Consider the following 25,259-nt stretch of genomic DNA (forward strand, 5'->3'; position numbering starts at 1 on the left):
TGGCTGCACAGAAAGACTGAAGTAGATTAAAATCAAGGCCAACAAGCATTTTTATACTTTTCATTTTAAAAAGGAGGTTGATTAGAGTTGTCTTTAAAATAATATTTAACAGGCTAAAAATTCTAAATTAGCTAAATATATGTATCTGACAGAATTTGATGTAAACTGCAGGCATAATCACCCTACACAATCGGGTGAAAACAGTCAAGGTGCAGAGCTACACACTTTTAAAAGCTGCTTTTTTAAATAAGGAGACTTGCCAATAACTTCTTTTTTATTTCTTGATAGTATTAAATGAAATTTAGGCTTAGTTACCCTTTTGCGGAATCATGTCAGCTGAGCTTCAAGACCTTTTTATTTAAACGTCATTTTAACTGTTAACAATATTTACTTATTTATCTGGCCAGGGCGACTTCTTTTCCTTTCTTTTCTTTTATAACTTTTCTTTTATAACTTCTTTATATCGTTTATATTTCTTATTTATTTTATAATATTGATTTTAATTTTATATTGTTATTTTTGTATTGTATTGTATTTTATTGTGTTGTAAGCCGCCCTGAGGCTTCGACAAGGGGCAGCATAGAAATGTAATAATAATAATAATAATAATAATAATAATAATAATAATAATAATAATAATAATATTCTGTGAGGGGGATGCTGTATAAAAGCAACCCTTACTGTTTGTGGGGCTCTGAAAAAAGCATGTGCTTATCCCCCTTATGTTCCTGTCAGGCAAAAAGTTTTACAAACGACACAAAAAGCAGTGACCCTAGCTAGGAATTTTGCAAAAATTCACAAAGTTAGGCATAGGGGTTTTAGAGCAGCAGAATCTTCAAATTTTGGGGAAGTAACAATTCATGTTACTATCCCACTCTCTCAATTATCTGGCAATTTGTATGAAAATAACATACATCATGGAGGTATTTCTAAGAAAGAAACTGCAAAATTTAAGACAAATGAGTGCAGCCACTCCAGATTTCTGACATCTGAACCTATATGAAATAGCAAGGCCAGGAATGGCCAAAACTGCTACAGAGCTGCTTGGCAAGGGCAGCAAAAATGGCCTGCCACTCTGCCTCCTTGTCAATGACAGCCAACCTGGAGTACCTAAGTGTCACTCTAGGATGCCTGATAGAAGTCTCCTGTGCTAATGCAGCTGCCGGTGCAGCTCCAGAACAGGCTGAGCAGAGTGTGACTCAGCTCCCTACTGTTTCATGCTGCCACTGCTGATGCCAGCAGAAAGTTGCTTGTGAGCTGGAGCAATGCTGGAGTAAGGGAACAAGCCATGTTCTGCTCAGGCTCCTCTGCAGATTTGGCTGGCAGCTGCAGTGGCATGGAGAGCTATCCCCAAGTGATACTTGGGCACTTTGGGGTGGCTGTCATCAGTGTTTGGCCAGAGCAATAAACATTTTCTGTTGCTTCTGCCATGGGGTTATGTAGCAGTTTCGAACACACCCTTGCTTGGTGTGTCACTTGGGGCTGGACAGCACTTTAAGTCCATGGGTGGCTTACAAACTCCATGACAAGCCACAGCTTTAACTTGTGCCAGTAGTTCAATGTGGTGGGGCAAGCTGTGTTCTGAAAGCAGAACATATTTCATCTTTCCCATTCAGCACCATTGAAGAAGTGCTGATATTGGCCTTTAAAGCAGTCAACAGTTTGAGCTCTACCAAATCATTTTGCTTGAATATTTATTCATATTAACTTGCCCAACACACAACACATATTAACGCCCTATGTGTGTACCTGCCTGTCAAAGCAAATAGAATGGCAGGCTTGACAGACAGGGACTTCTCAATCTCACTTATGGGTTTTTTCCGATTGTTGTCTCCCATATCCCATCATTATAGACTTCAAGTAGACCAGAAAGATTTACCTGTTTATATTAGTCTAGAATTTAAATCTTTACTGGGTGTTGTAGTGAATATAGTACTATTAGGCCTAAATTGCTAATTCTGATGTTATGATTTTCATCCTTGTTTTATGGTGTCTTACATTTTTAAGCTGTGCTGTATGCACCTTGATAGGGCTTACTCTAAGAGGCAACTCACAGATGGTCAGGTTGTTTACTGGCAACTGTCATTCTTGAAGAAGTCATCTGTGCATTCAGACATATGGGCTTTGCACCTGCATGCAGCCTGTTGTCAGGAAGCTTCTATAGCTAAGTGTTCAACTGGCTGGGAGCCCCTCCCTTTCACGGGAGGGGCTCCTACCCATTCCCTCAGTTCTGCTGAGACCAAAATAGGTCCCAAGACTAAAAAGACCGTGTTGTGCCAATCTGGTCTAGCCCTTATGTGCCCTTGGTAGGCAAAGGGGTAGTCATCAAAGAGATGACACCAAGTAGAGTTGGTGGGTGGTGTGAATGCACAGATAACCACTCTGAGAATGAAAGTTAAAGGTTAGCAACCTGACCTCCTTCTGTGTGGCCTCTGTGTATCACAAATGTGAGCAACTAGCAAGCTTACCTCAAAAGGCCAGAGAGATAGTGTCATCACTGGAGAAAGGAGAAAAGGACTGCTCTGCTGAAGGAGCAGTCATCCCTTACACAGACATCTAAGCCTGTAGCGCTTGACAAATGTGGAGGGCATGAACCATGTGCCAGCCCTGCAGATTTCTTGCAGGGTGACCCTTGAGAGGGGAGCAGAGGACACGATCATTGCTCAAGTGGAGTAAGTCCTTAGTACAGCCCAATAGCTGAGGTTCCCTGAAGTTATACACACACAAATCAAAGAACAAACCATAATAGCAATAGTGATTGCTATGATTCAGTGTAAATGCATAGGAATGGTACAGAATAACATGGAATAGATAAAACAAATTTTAAAATTATTAAAATAGTGCAAATATTTTAAAAGTCTTCACCTGGCACTGAAAAGAATACATAGTAAGTGCCAGGTACACTTCTTTGAGGAGCTCATTCCAAAAGCATGATGCCACAACTGTAAGGGCCCTCCTCTCTCACTTCCTTTGGAAGAAGTTCCCAAAGAAGGATCCCAAAGATGACCTCAGGGTCCAGGCAGGTACATACAAAAGGAGGTGATCATTCCAAAAATTTGACTTGAAGCTGTTTAGGTTAGGGTCTGAATGTTAGTACTAGCACTCTGAACTGGACCATGACTTCAACTGGCAGCCAGTGTAGCTGGAAGATGACTGGCATAATGTGTTCTTATGACCCAGTCCCCATTAACAATCCTGTTGCCCTGCTTTGTATCAGTTGAAATTTCTGGGCTATTTTCAAAGGCAGCTCCATGCACAGCACATTGCAGTAACTGAAACAAAAGTATCATATGTTCCATGCCATATAGTCCACTTGTGCTGGCCATCTTGTATACTAGGGAGATTGTGCTTGTGACCCAGTTCACCAATCTCTCAGTGGACAGTGGATCCTCTTGTGCTGTCCACCACAGCATATGAACATTCTTGGTGAGTGGCAGGAGGACCAGTAGAAAGCAAGGACCCTCTGGACATCTAGCAAGAGCAGGGTGGAGTCCACTGAATTGACAAGAGCAGTGAAGAAGGCTGGGAGGACCATGCTCTGGTTGAGGTGGAATGCCGACACAACCTTGGGGAGGAAGGTTGGATCTGGTCAGAGCATTGCCTTGACTCTGTGGAAAGTGAGATAGGGAGGGTCTACCCGAAGAACACGCAGCTCACTGGGGGATCTGGCCAACACAATGGCAACTAGAAAGGTGACCTTCCAAGAGAGGAGGTAGAGGTACAGTTGTGGCAAGTGGTTTCAAAGGCTTGTCAAAGCCTACAAAATAACCAAGAGGCTTCATGCAGGTATACAGGAGCAGATGGTGGTGGTCAGGTTCTGGAGGCCACTCAAGAACCAGGAGGATAGTGGGTGTAAGAACACTGGGGAAACTTTGCATTGGTGGGTCAAAGGAGGAGATTGTCACCAGGTACACCCTGATGGAATAAGGTTTCAGCCTTTTATGGAAGAAATTCTGTAAGAAGTGATGGATGTGTCTTGCAGATTCAGGTTGAGGTTCTCCTGGTGCATGAAGGTGGTAAAGGCATTCAATTTCATCAGTTAAGACCTCCTTGTGGATGGCCTAAGGGCTGTGTTGAGGATATATATGACTTCCTGAGACGGAGTATCTCCTGTTGTGTTTAGGGCATGATGCACCATGCCATGAGTTGCAGGGTCTCAGTGTCAAGGTGGAGAACTTGGTCCTGCTCCTGTGAGGTCAGGTCTGAGTTGTGCAGGAATTGGAGGAAGGCCCTGCAGCAGAGTCAGAGGAGCAGTCTTGGTGAAGTGGGCTCATTCAGGTGTCTCAGTGCAGCTGATGAAAGTCTAATTGGTGTTGCCACAGTCCTGGAAGCTGTGTAGTCTCACCCCTTCTGACTTGTGGAGCTGGTGGCCTTCAGCCAATCTAATCTATGCTAGCAAATCTGCTTAGTGAAAGCCTGGCAGTTCAGGTATGCCTCTACAATATGTCCCTCACTCAGGCTGATATGGTAGAGGGAGTGTCTGTAATGTAGGAGGGAATCTGCTATCGCAGCCCACACATTTAATAAATGGAGCTGTTGAAATCATTATGGTAGATCGGGAAGGCAAGAAGGAAAGTAGGCAAGGAGCAGTTCAGTAGGGGATGCTACAAGGCTAAAGAAAAAAGATGGAAATATTGTAGGTTTTTTTTCGTCTAGCAAGGGAATGAAAAAGGCAGTTTGCAAGGGAAAACAAGTGGTAGGAAGGGAGAGGAGAAGAGAAGATGTGGAAGGAAAAACACTGAAAATAATCAAGTTTGAGGAGAAAAGCACTTCCTGATCTAACTGTGATGGTGGCTGAAAGGGGACTGATGAAATAGGTGAGAGCACCTCTCTTCTCTGTTCCAGGATTACTATTCCACTCAATTCGAATGCTTAGCTAAAGAAGCTTCCTGACAATAGGCTGCATGCAGGCACAGAGCCCAAATATGTGATGCACTGAGACCACAAAGAACTACTTTTAAATAAATAACCATATCCATCATAGATTTTAGGCTTCCCATGTCAGATACATTTAAAGAAGATTGGGAAGTGCATTTTTTGTCTGCTATATTTCTGATTGGCTCTCATTTGTTTCTCCATGTTCAATATAAAAGTCTGTCATGTCCCTGGTTTGAGATCACAGAATATTGACATCATCATAATCATCCCTAAGGGATTAGAGCTTTTCCAAGCCAGCTGCTTTAAAGCTGCTCTGACACTTACATAACCAACAGCAGTATGTTTTCAGGTGGAAACCCACACTTTTTTACAAGCTCTCCTTGCCCCAAATTGTCACTCTAAGTCCTTTATCTGAATACCATTTTCTGACAGACAAGAGTGAAGATCATATTGTTGTACCTGTTCAGGGAGCCCTGAGCATGGAGGAGGTACCATTCCTGGAAAATGCTACCTGAATACTGACATCTTACCTAGTAATCTGGTTTTCCTCCCTTCAAAGATCATACACCCATAGTTTGTAATATCACTGGTACAAATACATACTTCAAACAGTGCCTCCTTTCCTGAACTACTTGCCAAGACAGGATGGGTTGGCTGCCACCTTTCTAGCATTATGTAGTCAGTACAGAAGAGATGAAGCTCAGAAAAATCTGGAAACATGTAATGGGTGTGGACCTTTTCCTTCTGCTCTCCCCAGACTTGAGAAATTCTCTACCATAAAAAAATGGAAATTTGGGAAAACACTGAAAACACTCATATATACTATTTTCATTTTGAAGTATAACACTTTTTTCAAGGCAAAGTTTTACTCATTCAAAGGTGTAGCTTGAATATGGTTGCACCAGACATTCTGCATCAAGGAGAAAGAAAAGAGAGTCTCCCAAGTCTTATTTGCTGCCTACTCCAACCCCCCTCAGTGCAATGGCCCCACCACGTAAAAAGGGGGAGAAAAAATTCTCCAGGAACAAGTTCTATGGAAGCCTACAGAAGCCCTGTTCCTCAAGTGTCCCTGGGAATGTGCTGGGAAGAAATGTCTAAAGGTCCTGCCAGCTTCCATGGGCCTCTGTGAGACAATGTTTGTGAAAGAATGTATGTACATGATTTGTCCCTTAGGAATAAAATGAATGTACACCTCTAATCAACACCATTACAGAACAATTTCTGCATATGTATATTCTGTAAACCAGTGGAGGGCAACCACTTTTGAACCGGGGACTAAGGTAATCAAGCTGGATGATCTCAAGGGGACAGGACCTCACCTCATAGCCCTGCCCCTTTCATAACAGCATCTGCTCCTTTCTACTTATTATTTTAATCTCCACAGAGAGAAGGGCATAGAACTCTGTGTCTTTCTCTGCACAGAGAAAAGTATTCAGCTGGGGCTGGCAGAACCTGCTTCCTTGAAGTTGCAGCTGAGTTGGGCTGCTCTTTCCTGCACCACACCTGCCCCAGTTGGTGCAGGGGAATCCCCAGTGTATTTCAAACCTTCGATCTGAGATAATGAGGGCTTTCTTGATGTACCAGTTGAAGAAGAGCTTCACAGAAGGTGTTCAACCACTTTGCAGGCCAGATTGGGCTCAAGGGCTGGAGGTCGCCCTCCCAGTTTGCAGTGCTCAAATTTAGGATGGCTTTTTGTACATCTTTCTCAGAATGTATAGCCATCTAATATTCTGTATACTCTCCCAGAGAGCCATCTTGGCTAATGGGCAGGATATAAATTTAATAAATTAAATATATAAATCATAAAACAAGCACACAGGGTCTGCATGAGACTTTTCTCTTCAAACAATATACATGCTTCTGTTATTACAAAAGCTGTGGTTTCTATTTTCAACTTTTATAGTTTTCTTTTTAGATAGCAAAGACATGTAGCTTAGGCAGCATAGAACACATCAATATGAAGTGCTCACACTCTCTCCTTCCCTCCCTCTAGTATTCTGCATACTTTCAGTTTGCTTGCACAAAGTTATGACATTTATACATTTGATGTTGTGACAATGTGAATTAACTGGAAAGAAGCCTGACTAAACAGATTTCTGAATAAATATCAATATGATTGCTATATAAATTTCTTAGATATACCAAACAGTATAGCTTTAAATACTATCAAAATTATAAATTATATATTTTATTTTGCTAAACCATTTAGCTAAGTTTAAGCACTTAGGCATTTCAATTGTCCCCTGAAATTTCCCCACCTTCCCCCACAACCTGAAAAACAAAGTAGGGGGATTCTCCGTGGCTTTAAGAGTTTCAGAAATTTGATATATGTATGTGTCAATCACAAATTCAGTTCTGCTCCTTGGGACTGAATTACACTCTACAGGTTTATCACCTGGTAAGTGGGTCATTAAGCAACACATTTCCCCAGTACATGATTTTCCTACTTTAAGACTCTCATTCTCTAAAAAGAGCATGTCACCATTAGAGTAGCATGCTTCTGCATTTCCCTCCCAAGGTCTCCTGTCTCTCTGCTTTGCCAGGTTTCCCAGGTCATCTACTTCATCTTCAGAAGAACAATATTTTTCAAGTACCAACTATACAGCTCCTGACCTATGCAAGTAGGGTAAGTCACATAGTGAAAGATACAGTATATTTCACTGCATCTTCTCTGAACTACTTCCTTTTTATATTTTAATTGCTTTAAGTGACCATATGAGGATGATAATGATGACGACGATCCTTTACACTGTTAAGTAAGGCTATCTTGTTCTTTTCAACAGGCTAGTGTGGAGATAAAAGTTGTATATGCTTAAACTCTTAACTTTCCTCACTGGCTCTGCTCTTCTCATAGTAAACTGTTCCTGGGAGTCAAACTCTTGCACTGTCAGCATGCTCTACTATTGTGCCTTTCAGGATCCTCTAATGGAACATTAAGCGGCTCTTGCAACAACTAGAACCATATCTGAAGGATCACCTACTCCATGAACCTGTCAAGTGTTAAGGTGATCTGAATTTCTCTTATCTGAGTGGTCCTCTCTTTGAAGGTCATACAGAATTCAGAGACAAGATCTTTTCAGTTATGGTATCCCACCTATGGAATCTTCTCCAAGGAATCCACTTGGTGACCACTTTTCAGTGTCATTCAAAGATAATATTTACCAAATCTTTCTAAATATTGCTTAAACTGATTCTAATTCTACTCCTGAAATACTTATTTATGCTCTGTTGTTTTAAACTGAACCATTGGTAACTAGAGGGGAAAGCTATATATTCCTACCAAAAACTGAATATGCTACTCGATACTGCCTCTAGACTGTGCCCTCTTGTAGCCAGTTATGTAATTGATCTAATTCTAAGAGGGTGATGTAGCACTTTTCAATCCTAAATCTATTCAGCCAAGCCCTAAGCACACGTGCACTTTTACTAAAGTAACCCATATCTCCCTTAGGTTATAAAGTAGGTGGTGGTGGGGAGTCCTGTTCAAACTAAAGCTGCAATCTTATACCCACCCACCTGGGAATAAGTCTCAAGGATTACATCTGGGTAGACACATACAAGATTACACTATAAATAAACCATGCAGGAATAGAAACCAGAGTACTGTAATGGTTACGAGTGTTGGACTGAGACCCTGGAGATATGGGTTCTAGTCCATACTTGTTCACAAAGCTCCCTGGGTGCTTTTGGACTCATCACCGACTCTCAGACTAAGCTGGCAGACAGGGTTGTTGTGCAGATGAGATTGAGAGGAGGAGAAAGGGGATTATGTATGCCACTTTAAGAGGAAAAGAGGTAGGACATAAGTATATATTAAAAAAAATAGAAGCAAAGCCCGCATATCTCATTTCATACAGTTGAAATTTTCTCTTTAACAGCTCATCAGAACTTTTACTCTTCCCCTTTTGCTTCATAGCTTCAGAAGAGATAGGCATGGCAAAATTTGCAGCATGCAAAGAACAATTTAAAAGGGGATTTTGAAACTATGTAACTTTAAAAAATGTATTTGATTTAGATAAAATGTTTCCTTCACATCAACAGAGTCAGACAGTTGCAACTTCCTGTAATTTGTAGCATAATTTAAACTGGGAAAAAAGTGAAACATGTTTTGCCTCAGCAAAAATAGATTTAGAGTATAAAGACACTAATTCTGGAGTCTCCAACATTTATTTATTTATTTATTTGTTTGTTTATTAAAACATTTTTATGCCGCCCCATTCACTGAAGTCTCAGGGCGAATGGGCTAACATGGTACTTATGGGCTAACATACACCTATCTTGATACCTGACAGGTCCCCTGCCTCACTTTAATATATATTTAATAAATTTTAAAAAGCTGGGAGGCCCCTCTATTGCAAATAACAGTATTAGATTCAAGCACCATCTTTATTTCCAGGAATACTTCTAGGCTTCACATTTCAGAGCCTTCCAGATTGATTTCACAGAATCATAGAACAGTAGAGTTGGAAGGGGACAATACGGCAGAAAACTGTAGATTCAAAAGAGTGCTTTGTGTTTTGAACTCAAATCCCACTTATATAGCCTTATACTTACCTTTTGGGGGAAGTTGCTTCTCTTTTATTCTTGCCATTTTGCCTTCTGGGAAATGTGTGTTTTGCAAATGGGCAAGCCATTTTGTGAAAGTACTCACAATACTTTCTCCATATTCTAAAAATGTTCATTCACCCAAAAAATCTGGTGATGCCTGCTCTAATTTAAAGCAAAATTCATGTGATCAAATGCTTTCCCGTTATTTTATATGTTGCTTCCTGAGTTTTGAGTCCAAATGAAATCCTGTATATTAACATTACTTCATTCCATTTTCACCCTATTTGTTTTTCAACTGAGTACTCCTAAATAGCAACTCTGAAGTTTGACCTCTATACACACTATCTCAATACAAGGTATTTATCACCTCACAAGCCTACCTATATTACCTACTTAGAATGTGCTGGAAGCAAACCTAGCTTTTATTAGTCTGTTCATACAGTAAGAACTAGAAGCAGCAGTGAAATTGTGCAAAGGAGTTTTGATGATATGCTATTTAAGATCATGTTCTATGTCCTTCATTGATGAAACCAGTGCAAGCCACATTTGGAAACAGAATGAAGAAATAGCAAGAGATATTGTAACTTCCTCTACCCTGCCAGCCTCCCAAGAGAGCACAGTGAATTAAGGATGCTGATATGTGTGTGCACACAGATCAACACATGTAATCCTTAACCTATGGATGACTATAGAATTTACTAGGGCATCAATGAAAAATCTTTAGCCATTACATAGTCTTCCTTGATCTACTGGAATACTTGAACATGGTAAACCAGGCAATTGGTTGATTGATGAAAAGTGATAAAATGAGTGACTTGTGAACCCAAAGTAAAATGTTAATAGAGCAAACACCTTGTGACTAAAAGTATAAAACTATCATTGGAACAATTCAGATAAGTGTTCCTAAAAGACATATTTCTGGTCAATTCATACAACACACACACATCTTTTAAACTCCTAGGCAAACATTTTAACTCATAAAACTGTTATCTCTATTTCTGAAGGCAAGTCACCACAGCTACACAAAAAAGTGCGTTACTAGAAGCTGATTTTAACTGTATTCTGGAACAATTCAATCTCCAGGGGCTTCAAGTTCCAGGGCACGACCAACAGACATTTCATTCCCATGAGACTGATAGCTTTGGCTACTGGGCAGTATTGAAATGAATGAAATATACAGATAACATTTAGAAACTTGCAGCCAAATATTGATTAAAATGGCAATAAACTGAATATTTTCAGTGTACTGGCAGTTGCTACTGTAAAAAAGAAACAATGTCACTACAAAAAATAAATTCAAAGCAACTACCAGGACATTCCTCGTTCTGTGTGGCCAGGGCAACTTCTTTTATATTGTTATTTATTTTATATTGTTGGTTTTATATTGTTATTTTTGTATTTTATTGTATTTTATTCTGTGCTGTGAGCCACCCCGAGGCTTCGGCAAGGGGCGGCATAGAAATGTTTAAATAAATAAATAAATAAATAAATAAATAGTATTCTTTTTATTTTGTAGACTCACTACCAGGAAATGGTTGCTACATTTAGAGATTTCAGAGATGACCTACAACTTATAGAAATGCTGCTTGATAAACAAGGAAATTCAAGCCAGTCAGCATGACTATTCTACACTTTCTTGCTCAGTTTCAATATAAACTATTAATTTAACTGGAGCCATTACCCAAACCTAGATCTTGAATACAACAACTTGGATTTTATGCAGGTAATACTGTCTTTGTTTCTCCATTCCAGAGAGGAGATGATGGTGATGATTAAGACTAGAGATTTAAAACTGTGACCTTGCTTTTCTTACTAATCTTGAAAGATGAAAGTACAGAAAACAACCAAATAATTTATCTTGTTCAAGTTAAACCTGGTCACCCAGTACCTGGTCTCACCATTTCTCTTGCACCAAAAGTATTATTTATTGGAAACATTTGGATAAAGAAAAAGAAAGGGGATTCCCAGAGTAGATTTCAAAGATCAGTAAGAAGACAGGCCCTGTCCTTAGGCTTACATTCAAAAGAACATGACACAAAAGCAATGGGAAGGGAAATGGAAAAAACTAACTCAGGTGCCAGTTCCTAAAACAAGCAGCTAAAACAGAAGCAGCCCAAGGAAAAGAGGAGCAAATATTGATGATATCCTAGTAAAAACAGTTGACTGGTTCCTCAAATCAAGCCAAAGGAAATACTCTCAGATTTACTACCTTATTTCGTTGTAACCTGAATCTTGAAAAGAGCTATATCTTCTCTTCCACTTCTCCTTGGATATTCAGGAGGAGATAATTATTCAATTTCTGAGCTCAAATTAAAAACATTTTGATGAATTGGCAAAAACAGTAATAGAAATATCATTTGATGGCAATCATACATGAGGGTCACTTCATTATGTTTAGAATGAAACCATACTGTTGAATACACTAAAGCTTCTAAAGAGCTGCCACAAACAAGATCACCATGTAACCACAAATATACAGATGTGTCACTGTAGAACTGTTAACTGAAAATAATCTGAAGACAATTATATGTTTCAAGGAATGCAACTTACCTGAAGGACAGGCACTTTTTGTGGCGTGTTCTGTGGTGACTGGTGAAGCTGTGCCCAAGGCTGATGGTGAGGATGCGGTGGTGGTGAAGACTGATGATGAATGCCTGGATGAGGCTGAATGGGAGGACATGCTGGCATTTGCTGCTGAAATGACGACTGACTGGGATGCTGCTGACCAGATATTAATCGTTCTTGTATTGCTTGTGGATCAGCAAGGCCAACACCTGGACAGCCATTTGGTCTCATGTGACCACCCATCTCCCGTGGTGCTGAAGACATACCCATGAATGGCCGACTTTGTTGTATATTCCGAGGGCCCATACTCCTCTGTCCAATTCCCATGGCACCAGGCGGCTGGTGAGATGGCTGAGGATGGGGCATATTTGGGTAACTGCCAACTTCCATTGGTATTCCAGCACTACCAGGCCTAACTTGTGGAGGTGGGGTACCTGCTGGATTACTCAATGCTTTCATAGGTGACATGGGAGATGGAGAAGCATAGGTTCCCTGAGGCTGTGAAGGGTGCATAGTTTGTGTGTTCATTTGGTTAAGTGAGCCACTAGGGTGGAGGGGCTGCTGGTGCATTAGTCCTTGACCACTACTGGATGGAAACCCTACGGCATTTGGGTACCTTGGTACAGACTGATTCATTGGAGTGTTATTTGTAAGGCCTAAATTCTGATTCATACCTGTATTGTTTACTAATCCCTGATTTAGGTTACTGTAAGGATAACGAGAATACTGCCCTGAGTTGTTTATAGTAGGTGAAGATACTGTCTGGCCCCGAGAATTAAAATTAAGTGTTTGCGGCCTAACAGCACCCTGCTGAGGAGGGTTAGGGGAATATCTGGGACTGTGAGCTACTGATTCTCCATGGAGAGCAGTGGGGGGATGGTGGTGAAACTGCTGCACTGAATGTCGTAAGGAAGGCCCCATACTTGGATTCTGCTGGGGCACATGAGACATGTGGCCAGGTCCTGAGGTGGCAATGAAAGGATTTCCCTGATTAAGACCTTCTTGGCCTTGAGAAAACTGGTTTATCCTTTGCTGTTGTGGCTGACCATGTTGCTGCATTGAAAAGTCACCACGAGCCATGTAGTTTCCCATCTGCTGCATGTGCTGAGGATGCCCCTGTCCAGGTGGTCCTGATGGCGTTGGTGGTGGTGCCTGAGCAGGTGGGGGTTGCTGTTGCTGGTATGGTGCTCTTATCTGGTCTGGCACTTGAACTGCCCTTGGCCCCCACATGGAACTGCCATCCACAAACGGTTGCCCATGCCTTTCATTCTGCATACCAGGATAGACTCCCATCTGACTACCAGTACCCCCACCATGAGGAACTGGAGGATTATGATACTGTGAGTGAGGAGATGCTATACCATTCCCAGGAGCATTACTCATCATTCTGTTGGGCTGATCCATCAGATGCATTTTCTGCTGTTCATACTGATTATAGTGATCAAAGTGGGTCAACTTTGCTTGATTTTGACTGGTTGGAGGATGATGAAGAGGTGACTGTAGTGTGGTAAATCCTTGATCAATAGGCAGTTGCTGCCCCATAGGGTTTACTGTGTTTTCAGGGTATCCACATTCCCCCAGGCCCTCCAGTCCTTCGCTGAAAATGTTCCCATCTTCTCCAAACAGACTCATCATTCCTGGATCTGCCATCTTAGTTCTAGCACACAGCTTCTCAGAGCTACAACTAGAATACTAGTTCGTGCTTCACCTCACTGAGGTGTTTGTCTTCAAAGCCTTTAATCCTCAACTAATCGCCTTCATGTCATTCCATAATTCCTTAATTCTTTCGGACCACAGAGTGTCAGGCAAATTCTTGTTACTAGTCCTTAAAAGAAAAGAAAAAGAATCAAAATTAGGTTTAAATTAAATACAAGCTGCTATGTTAAATGGAAACTTTTGAAATCTTGAATTTTTAATATTTCATTTAAAAAAACCTCATCAGCAGCTTTATGATGATAAGCAAACAGAAAGCCAGGAAACAGTAACCTTAAATTAATCCATTCACTATACTTCCTTGTGTTCATTCCTGGATAGAACAGAACAAAAGAACACAACAGGCAGCCGAAGCAGCTGCCACAGCAGGCAGTCATATGTATGAATATAGCCAAGCAGCCCATCTGCTGAAGCAAAACCCAGAAAATGCTCCAGTTACCAACCACATGTTCTTAACCTTATTCTCTTGAGCAAAATAATCAGAGAGATGAGTGAGCAAACAGTGGCAAGGTTAACAGTAAACAAAGTAACCAATATGCCTAGTTCTTACACTTAGTTTCTTCTAGTGTTTACTAAATCCTGCTGCACAGGAAACTAACTATGCATTTAAACAAAATGTAAGGTACACTTGATATACAGTGAGGTTGCAAAGTGGATACGGACATCTGGAATGCAAGCCTAAACATGCAAACCTGAGGCTGCTGCAAAGGGCGGCATATAAATGTTTCTAAATACATACATACATACATACATACATTTTAATAATTAACATATTCTTATTGCTTTTAAGCATTCAAAGCACTCTGAATCATTATCACATGCAAGGTACTTACAAACTTGTAAAGGTATGCCAGAATTGTTATCATCCATATTGTAGATGGGGGAAGGGAGTGAGGCTGAGAGGGGTGGCTTGGCTAAGGCCACCTATTGACCTTCACGAGTTTCAAGCTAGAGCTTCTTTATTCACCATTCAGCTTTTCTGCCACTACACTACCTCTGAAGAAAAAATTTGTCTAGGTAAGCTAAGAAAAACTACTCCATGTTATTTGATTAAACAGAATTTTCAAGATCACAAAAGACTAGATGGAACATATACAATAAATAAGCTTTTTAAAAAGAAGGGCTAGGGCAGAAGACACCCAGCAATTATAGGTAAAATGATTTCATAGAAGATTTTAAATGCAAACCTTAATTTGTGAGCCCCCAAGAAAAAGTGAGTTAATAACTAGTAGCCAGACAGATTTATGTAAAACAGGTAAACCAATTTCATTTGGTAGTATATTACATTTCTGCAGATGTTGAACTCTGAATAAATTGAATTTTCTGATTCAGCCTGACATGAGTCAGTTGTCCCCAACCCTGCATTTAACAGTCTGGGGGTAAGGAGTGCTGTAGCGGGACATATTTGGAAGACATCAAGCTGGGAAGGCTAGATCAAAGTATGTGATTTCAAAGGCTGTCCAATTACACACTCTTTCTAGATAGAAAAGTGCTCCAGTATCCAGTATCTAGTTCTTTAAGCTTCTATGAAACACACACTTGCATGAAGTCCCCACCTGCAGTCTAAAGTTGTACAGTTTAGCTTAGATACACGTTTATTACCTCTGTCACTTCTACTCTTCAACATGGGCTAAAGAACAACCATACAAATGAGCACTTACCTGACTGAAAATACTTCATTTGAATAAACACTGAAAATGACCAACAATATAAATAGTAGCAGCATTGTAGTGCTCATCCAGGAATTGAAATGTCTTTCGTCCAATTGCTACTTGGACTTTTTGCCAGGTTCTCAAACAGATTAGGAAACAAGCCCTTTTTAGTTTCAACACACTAATTCCAGATTCCCAAAACTCATGTCCATCCTGCAGATATCAAATAATATTGCTCTCTCCCAATCCCCTGAACTACATTTTAGATAAACTAGATGTTTTATAAAGTCAACAGCCCATTTTACACTATCAGCAGTGCCTACTCCTTGCCTCAGAAGTTTCTGAATATTCAAGCCATGGTCCCAGGTTGTTTTATTATCATCTGAACCTGGGGGCCATGGATTATGTGAAGATTTTAAAATCCTGTTGGTTTTTTGTTGGGTTATTTTACACAAGGGCTTGTTGAACCATCACATAATCAAAATTCTCAGGTTTGGATAACACAAAAAATCATGGTCTGAATATTCAACATAGCTGCAAATACACATCCCAGCCCAGTGTGGCTTAGATAAACCATGATGGAGTATTTGATCGTGTGCATCAGTCTGCCATCTTTCAATGTCAGGCTCCCTTTCTGCAAAGTGGGGGCAATAACATTCTAATTACTTCATGTTAAAAAGAGGTTGAAGTACCTTCTCTAGGGGGAAAGCCACAAGTTTATGCTGGATTCATGGAACTGTGAGAGCAAGAAACAAGAAAATAATAAACAAAATCACCCCTTCTCCATTTCCAGAGCCACTACCTGTGCTGTACAGCAGCCTTTCCCAACCTCAGCAAGCTGGGAATAATGGAAACTTAGTCCAACAGATCTGAAGACTATCTGTGGCTGCTCTTGATGGCTCCCATCAGCTTAGAACAAGAGGAACTCTTACTGGATAAGGATCCATTGCAACATTGTTTGCAAGCCGCCCCGAGGCTTCGGCGAATGGGGCAGCATAAAAATGTTTTAATAAAAATAAATAAATAAATAAAACATTTTATTTCACATCTCACCTACACAGAAACAATACTGAATATTTACAATATTATAAAGGGTTACTGAGACAATGGATGTTCAGAAAGTTTCAGAATGCTTAAGTGCTAAAGTTAATGGACTTCACTGTCACAAGTTGTGGAAAGCCACCAGCATAGATTGCAATTTAACTGGCTAACTCATAGATGACAATGATCAATTTATTATCCATGGTAGCTAAATGGAACCTCTAGAGGGAAAAAAAGTTATGTCAGAGAATGTGTGTGTTCTTTGGACCTGCTCTTCTGGAAATGGTAAGCTGGCATTGATATATCTTACCTAACTCTTTTAAGAATATAGACCCAAAGCAGGTGACAAGCTGCTTAAGAATATCAAAAGAATCCAATCCAATCCTACAAAAATTATAACAAATATTACATAAACACCAATGCAACAAACTATACAATATACTTTCAGAAAGAGGAAACCTGCATTGACTTGTAAGAAAGCTAAAATTTGAACCAAGTGACCCTCCTGGGGTAGGGAGGTCTAATCAACATAACTTGTGATACTTATATACCACTTAAAATAAAAATCTTTAAGTGGTTTACATGTAAATGCTATAATCAATACAATATTAAAATCAACCAATCAATCCAGTTCTAATTACCAAAACAGCACAGCACAACACAAGCAGCAAGGTGGAATAAAAAACCTAGCAAAGCCTGGGTGAACAAAGTGCATTTCTAGGAAGCACTTGAAACATCCTTCATCTTCTGTCTTACAGACTGCAGAGGGGAGGTTTCCCCAAAGGGTCCGTGCCACTATCATAAAGCACCACAGTTAATGTATTACATGGAGACATTATATTGTTTCAAAATGACCAGCAAGGCCTCCTCTGATAATCTGAATTTTGCTTTGGTTTATTAGCCTTTATCTAGGACATAACTGAATCTAGTCATTGGTTCAGAAGATACACAGTCTTTCTTGATTCAGAGGTCACACAGAAATAGAGCTGAGTGGCTTGGCATACTGGGTACAACTTGCTCCAAATCTCCCGATGACCATTCCCTATGTCTGCATATAGATAAGTAACATTGTAGACAAAATGGTGCTTTGTGGCAATCCATAGTTCAACTGCCATGAAGCCATGGTACAGTTGCACAATCCTATTATCTTGAACAAACTCCCCAAGTACAAGTCAGACCACTCTAGAAAACTGGCTCCAACTCCCAGTCATGAAGAAGGCCCAGGAGAAAACCATCATCAGAAGTATCGAAGACCTCTGGGAGGTCAAGAGGTAAAGGGTCATCCTCCCCATCATGCTCCTGAAGGAAGACAAGTATGTCTGATTCTTTCCCCTAACCAGGCTCAAATGCACACTAGAATGGATCCAGATAAACAATTTCATTCAAAACCATTTGTAAATGGCACCACATCACTCTTTTGAGCACTATTCTGTTTATAACTGGTGAACAGCTGTTATAGATCTGTGAACTGAAGAAGGAGTTTTCAAGCAATGTGTCCTTCAGGGCAGTAGGAATCATGCCATCAAACAATGTGCATTCATCATTCTCCAAATCCAGCTAGTAATTTATTTATTATTTTATTTATTTATTATTTGTTTGTTAAAACATTTTTATGCCGCCCCATTCGCCGAAGCCTCGGGGTGGCTTACAACAATAAATAAAAGTCATTATAATATAAATTACAATAAATATAAACATTAAAATCCAAAAATACAATATAAAATAAGCCACCCTGGCCAGATAAGATCAAATGATACTAACAGTTAAAATGCCGCTTAAATAAAAAGGTCTTCACCTGGCGCTGAAAAACAAATAACGACGGCGCCAGGCGGACCTCTCTGGGGAGCGCATTCCATAGCTTAGGCGCCACCGCAGAGAAAGCCCTCGTCCGAGTACCCACCCTCCTAATTTCCTTCACGGAGGGTTCCCGGAGAAGGGCCTCTCCCGCTGATCTCAAGGGGCGGCCGGGCATATATGGATGTAAGCGCTCCTTCAGGTAACCAGGACCCAAGCCGTTTAGGGCTTTATAGGTCATCACCAACACCTTGAATTGGGCCTGGACTTCAATGGGAAGCCAGTGAAGCTGACGGAGAACTGGAGTCATGTGACCATAACGTCCAGTCCCCGTCAGCAGCCTGGCAGCTCTATTTTGAACCAACTGAAGTATCCGGACCGTCTTCAAGGGTAGCTAAGGCAGCATGTGGTGGACTGTACAGATACAAGCATCTTGTCCGCATCTTCAAACTCCAAAGCAAAAAAATTGATCCTATAAACAGGTTAAGATGATGCACTGAACACCTCAACAGATACTGAATCAAGTCAGCATGCAAGTGAGGAATTTTAAACTTAAAGTAACATACAAAGTCATTACAGTGGGCCTCTCAGGATTCCACAAGGTTGGATGAAAGAAAAGCCCAAACCACTCAAAAACAAAACAAAACCTCAGTTAGATGCTACTCAATGAACAAGTTTTCTTTGCTGCCCTCACCACCACACAGTAAGGGCAGCTGTATGCTCTTAAGCATGCTTAAATCACATTCATGGTAAAACTTATGCCATTTATGTTCTGCTTATGCAGTTTTATGACCTGTTTCACTGTCCGAGTATATTTATTTATTTATTTATTTATTTATCAATTTATATCTTGCCTTTTTCCTACAAAGGGCTCAAGGCAGCTTGCATCATTCTCTTCCTCCATCTTATCCCCACAACAACAACCCTGTGAGGTAGGTTGGGCTGAGAGTCTGTGACTGGCCCAAAGTCACCCAGTTGACTCCATGGCTGAGTGGGGACTAGAACCCAGATCGTCTGAGTCCCAGTCCCATGCTCTTAACCTTTAAAGTCAGACCTTTTCTGGAATACTGTGTCTAGTTCTGGCCAACAAAATTTAAGAAACATGCAGAAAAATTAGAACGGGTCCAGAGGAGAGCAACAAAAATGATACAGGAAATTAGTAAGAAAAGAGAAGAAAAAGGGAAGGAAGGACGGATGGATGGAAGGGTTTATGTGCCAGAAGAAGCAGCAATAATTCTACCACCCAACAAAACCAGTAATAAAGGCTAGTGATGATAAATTAGGGCAATTAAATAGATAAGACCAATATGGGTGATTAGATCCCATTTGCAGGCAGATGAAAGATGTTAACTTATCTATGTTCCTACTTTCTTCTCCCCCTTCATGGATCACTGCCTTGTCCTGGCCCAGGGGCTTGTGTAGCTCAATGAAGCTATGAGCTATGCCATGCAGGGCCACCCAAAACAGACAGGTCATAGCAGAGAGCTCTGACAAAATGTGATCCACTGGAGAAGGAAATGGCAACCCATTCCAGTATCTTTGCCATGAAACCCCATGGACAGTACCAAAAGGCAAAAAGATATGACACCGGAATAAGAGCCCCTCAGGTCAGAAGGTGTCCAATATGCTACTGGGGAAGAGCGGAGGGCTAGTACTAGTAGCGACAGAAAGAATGAAGCAACTGCGTCAAAGCCGAAAGGACATTCAGGTGCAGATGTATCTGGTGGTGAAAGGAGAGTCCGATGCTGCAAAGACCTATACTCCATAGGAACCTGGAATGTAAGATCCATGAATCAAGGCAAGCTGGCTATGGTCAGACAAGAGATGACAAGACTGCACATCGACATCTTAGGAATCAGTGAACTAAAATGGACAGGATTGGGTGAATTTAATTCAGATAACCATCAGGTATACTACTGCAGGCAAGAATCCCTCAGAAGAAATGGAGAAGCCTTCATAGACAATAAAAGAGTAGGAAATGCAGCACTGGGATGCAACCTCCAAAACAGAATGATCTCAGTTCGAATCCAAGGCAAACCACTCAACATCACAGTAGTCCAAGTCTATGCCTCAACCACTGGTGCTGAAGTTGACTGGTTCTATGAAGGCCTACAACACCTTCTAGAATTAACACCAAAAAATGATGTCCTTATCATCATGGGGGATTGGAAAGCTAAAGTGGGAAGCCAAAAGATAACCAAAATAACAGGCAAGTTTGGCCTTGGAGTACAAAATGAAGCAGGACACAGGCTGGTAGAATTTTGTCAAGAGAATATGATGGTCATAGCAAGTGCTCTTTTCCAACAACCCAAGAGACAACTCTACACATGGACATCACCAGATGGTCAACACAGAAATCAGACTGAATATGTGCTCTGCAGCCCAAGCTGGAGAAGCTCTATACAGTCAGTAAAAACTAGACCAGGAGCTGACTGTGGCTCAGCTCATGAGCTTCATGTTGCAAAAATTGAAGAAGTAGGGAAAAGCACAAGGCCACTCAGGTATGACCTAAATCATATCCCTGATGTAAATATACAGTAGAGGTGACAAACAGATTTAAGGAATTAGATCTGATAGACAGAGTGCCTGAAGAACTATGGATGCAGGTTCGCAACATTGTACAAGAGGTAGCAACTAAAACCATCCCAAAGAAAAAAAAATACAAGAAAGCAAAATGGCTGTCTGAGGAAGCTTTACAAATTGCTGAGGAAAGAAGGGAAGCGAAAGGCAAGGGAGAAAGAGAAAGGTACACCCAACTGAATGAAGAATTTCAGAGAATAGCTAGAAGAGATAAGAATGCCTTCTTCAATGAACAGTGCAAAGAAATAGAAGAAAACAATAGAATAGGAAGGACCAGAGATCTCTAAAAGAAAACTGGAGATATGAAGGGAATGTTTCATGCAAAGATGGGCATGATAAAGGACCAAAATGGTGGGGACCTAACAGAGGCAGAAGAGATTAATAAGAGGTGGCAAGATTACACAGAAGAACTATACAAGAAAGAACTTAACGTCCCTGATAACCACAATGAGGTGGTCACTGACCTCGAGCCAGACATCCTGGAATGTGAAGTCAAATGGGCCTTAGGAAGTATGAGCAACAACAAAGCTAGTGGAGGTGACAGTATTTCAGCTGAGCTATTCCAAATCTTAAAAGGTGATGCAGTAAAAGTGCTACACTCAATATGCCAGCAAATTTGGAAAACTCAACAGTGGCCACAGGATTGGAAAAAGTCAGTTTACATTCTGATCCCAAAGAAGGGCAATGCCAAAGAATGTTCAAACTACCGCACCATTGCACTCATTTCACATGCTAGCAAAGTGATTGCTCAAAATCCTACAAGCTAGGCTCCAGCAGTATGTGAACTGAGAACTACCAGAAGTACAGGCAGGATTTCGAAGAGGGAGAGGAACTAGAGATCAAATTGCCAACATATGCTGGATCATGGAGAAAGCTAGGGAGTTCCAGAAAAATATCTACTTCTGCTTCATTGACTATGCTAAAGCCTTTAATTGTGTGGATCACAACAAATTGTGGCAAGTTCTTAAAGAGACAAAGAGTATCTATTTGTCTCTTGAGAAACCTATATGCAGGTCAAGAAGCAACAGCGAGAACTGGACACGGAACCACTGATTAAGAAAGGAGTTCGGCAAGGTTGTATACTGTCGCCCTGCCTATTTAACTTATATGCAGAGCACAACATGAGAAAGGCAGGGCTAGATGAATCACAAGTTGGAATTAAGAGAGATATCAACAACCTCAGATATGCAAATGATACCACTCTAATGGCAGAAAGTGAAGAGGAACTAAAGAGCCTCTTGATGTGGGTGAAGGAGGAGAGCACAAAAGTTGGCTTGAAACTCAACATTAAGAAAACTAAGATCATGGCATCCAGTCCTCTCATAGCAGATGGGGACTGCAGCCAAGAAATTAAAAGACGATTGCTCCTGGGGAGGAAAGCTATGGCAAATCTAGACAGCATACTAAAAAGCAGAGACATCACCCTGCCAACAAAAGTGCATATAGTCAAGGCTATGGTTTTCCCAGTTGCAATGTATGGCTGTGAAAGCTGGACCATAAGGAAGGCCAAGCGCCAAAGGATAGAGGCCTTTGAATTGTGGTGTTGGCAGAGACTCCTGCGAGTCTGTTGGACAGCAAGGCAATCAAACCAGTCAGTCCTAGAGGAGATCAACCCTGACTGCTCTTTAGAAGGCCAGATCCTGAAGATGAAACTCAAATACTTCAGTCACCTAATGAGATGGAAGGACTCCCTGGAGAAGAGCCTAATGCTGGGAACAATAGATGGCAAAAGAAGAAGGGGACGGCAGAGAATGAGGTGGCTAGATGGAGTCACTAAAGTAATCGGTGTGAGCTTGAGTGGACTCCGGGGGATGGTGGAGAACAGGAAGGTCTAGAGGAATGTTGTCCATGGGGTCGCGATGGGTCAGACACGACTTCGCGACTAACAACAACTTTTTTCTCCCCTAACTCCCATTCTAGAGGGATTCCACATGTCATAATTTCTACCACCAAAGCATTCACTGTAGGTCAGGGTCACAGCTTTCTCTCTCACATATCACCTGGTAACATTCTTATTCCCAGCCAATGGATGGATGCCCCCACAAATCCTGGAAAGGGCAAATTAAAGGGATGTTTAAGTCACAGCAAATAGCCTCCTCAAGGACAATAGTAAGTGAGCTTTCATTTTGCAGTTTAAATAAAATAGTTGTCTACCTGATACTATTCACAAAAGAAAAAGTAATGAGTGTCAACTTGCATGGCTTATTTACACCAAATTCAAACACAAATGTAACATATGGCTACAATAAGGAAATATACACTTTGTACTACATGGTATTTGAATGCTCACTTTCCACAAAATACTAAGGGTCATTTAACCATGTTAACAGAATATGGTTTTCAATACAAAAATAGTTTGGAAAAATACAGCTACAATATTACCTCATTATGTATGCTAAAGTTGCCAGAAATAAAGATAAGCTATTTAAATCACTATTTCCTCAGGAACATCATCCACAAGGCTCAAAGCAATTACTTATATTTAAGGGCAGAAACAAACTTTGTGTGTATACCACCATTCCACTGTTTACTACCAGAAACACAAAGTCTGTACAAGACATGTTTAAAGTGATGTTTATATTCCTGTGCATCCTGATTGAGCCAAGGCTCTTAGATAAATACTCAGGCTGCCCTGGATTACAAACAAGTTCCATTCCTGAGAAGGTATTTAAGTGGAATTTGTATGTAAGTAGGATCACGTGCATGGGGGTAGTATTTTCCATGAGTAAGTCAAATGTTTGTCTTAGTAAACATATATATTACTTTTCTATGTATATAAAACACTTAAGACCTATACAGTTGGTCCTCCAAATTTGTGCAGGTTAGGATGGAGGACCCCCCCACCAAAGTGGAAAATCCACGAATATCTGTAGACCCCCACAAACCTTAACTCTTAATACTGTTGACCATACATGTAACAGATTGCTTCTCCCACTCTCTCAGACCTTGGTCTGAACCAGCAGGGCTCCTCTTTATCATTTATTGCATTCTTATATTCTTATTCCCCATTCTCCCTTTCACTCACCAGAGCCTTCTCTTTGCACCAAGGAAATCCTAGAAAAATTTTCTTCTCTGGATGGCCACGGCAAGAAGGCATGTTTTGGAGCCCCCCCCCCCACTTCCTCTCCCTTTCTGGGGTGATGACGATTTTCTGCAGTAGGCCACAAAACTCCAGAAGTTCCTGAATTCATTACTATGAACTGTTTGGCTTTCACTCAAATGAAAAGGCATTGTGGCAGATGTTTGTAATGCAGACGTTCAGAAGCTGGGGACTGCCTGTAGACAGATTTTTAAAGACACATGTGTGTCTTATTTACTAGATTTATATTCCGCCTTTTTCCTCATAAAGAACTCAGGGTGGTTTGCATCATTCCCTTCCTCCTGCTCCCAATCTTATCCCCACAAGAACCCTGTGAGATAGGCTGGATCGAGAGTCTGTGCCTGGCCCAAAGTCACCCAGTTGGCTCAATGGCTAAGCGGGGAGTAGAATCTAGCTCTCCTGAGTCCCAATCCTGTGCTGTTAGCCACTACATCACACTGGCTCTCAATTACACTTTCTGTACAAAGAAACAGAACCAAGTCTACCAGTTCATGCAGCAGTAGCAGGTGATGCAGAAAGGTGAAGTTGTCTTAAATAGATCCAAACCTGTGGTCCTAATGCAAGAAAAATATGTTAAAATGCATGCAATTTGAGTTTTATGGACACTATCTCAATTTAACCATGAATTATTTAAAACACAGATTCATTTTTATGTTCCTGCACTGAAGCGTTCCTGTAGATCCAGTATTACAGAAGAAAGTATAGAAAGTAGTATTGTTCCACAGGCAGTTGTTCAACCACCAACAGAACAACTAGCACAAGCAGCATCTAGCCTAATAAAGGCATAATGAGCTGTGAAACAGCTACTGAAACTAGAATTGGATAAAAACAGGTTTCCACAAGTGATGAAAGCTTTCTGGTAATGGAATGACATCCTTAGATGCAGCCCTTAAACCAGTGTTGGCAAACCTTTTAGAGACCGAGTCCCCAAACTGCAACTCAAAACCCACCTATTTATCGCAAAGTGCCAACACTGCAATAAAAGCCAAAAATTGAGATTTTAGTTTAGAAAAAATAACTCACAGCCAGTCCAAGCAAATGCATATATTTTATTTATTTATCTATTTATTAAAAAATTTCTATGCCGCCCCATTCGCCGAAGCCTCGGGGCAGCTTACAAAACATCAGTTAAAATATAAAACACTAAAAATATAAAACACATTAACATTATAAAATAAGTCACCCTGGCCTTGGCAGCGCATTTACCAGCCACGCAAAAGCTTGGACAAGTCGCAGCTAATGAGTCACAGCTTGTGACATCATTTCCTGGCGCCACTACTCCTTTCCAAGCATGCGCATGGCCCCTTTGTGTGCTGTTATCTGATGCTCAGCTGCTGAAACGATGCTGGGGTGACTTGGCTCGTGTGCTGACATAGAGGGCTTTGCAT

General features: G+C 40.8%; 1 protein-coding gene across 10 annotated transcripts in view; it reads right to left on the reverse strand.

Moving 5' to 3' along the window:
• Positions 1-25,259, reverse strand: part of CHD7 (chromodomain helicase DNA binding protein 7) — a 199,346-nt gene that overhangs the window by 126,520 nt on the left and 47,567 nt on the right. For all 10 annotated transcript variants that reach the window (XM_044423952.1, XM_044423954.1, XM_044423953.1 and 7 more), the window contains one exon: positions 11,977-13,816. In XM_044423952.1, the coding sequence (XP_044279887.1) occupies positions 11,977-13,641 (1,665 nt within the window). In that variant the 5' untranslated portion in view covers positions 13,642-13,816. The remainder of the gene's footprint in view (positions 1-11,976; positions 13,817-25,259) is intronic.

The sequence above is a fragment of the Varanus komodoensis genome, unplaced genomic scaffold (genome assembly GCF_004798865.1).
Source record: "Varanus komodoensis strain SLA01 unplaced genomic scaffold, ASM479886v1 scaffold14_1, whole genome shotgun sequence".
Taxonomy (NCBI): domain Eukaryota; kingdom Metazoa; phylum Chordata; class Lepidosauria; order Squamata; family Varanidae; genus Varanus; species Varanus komodoensis.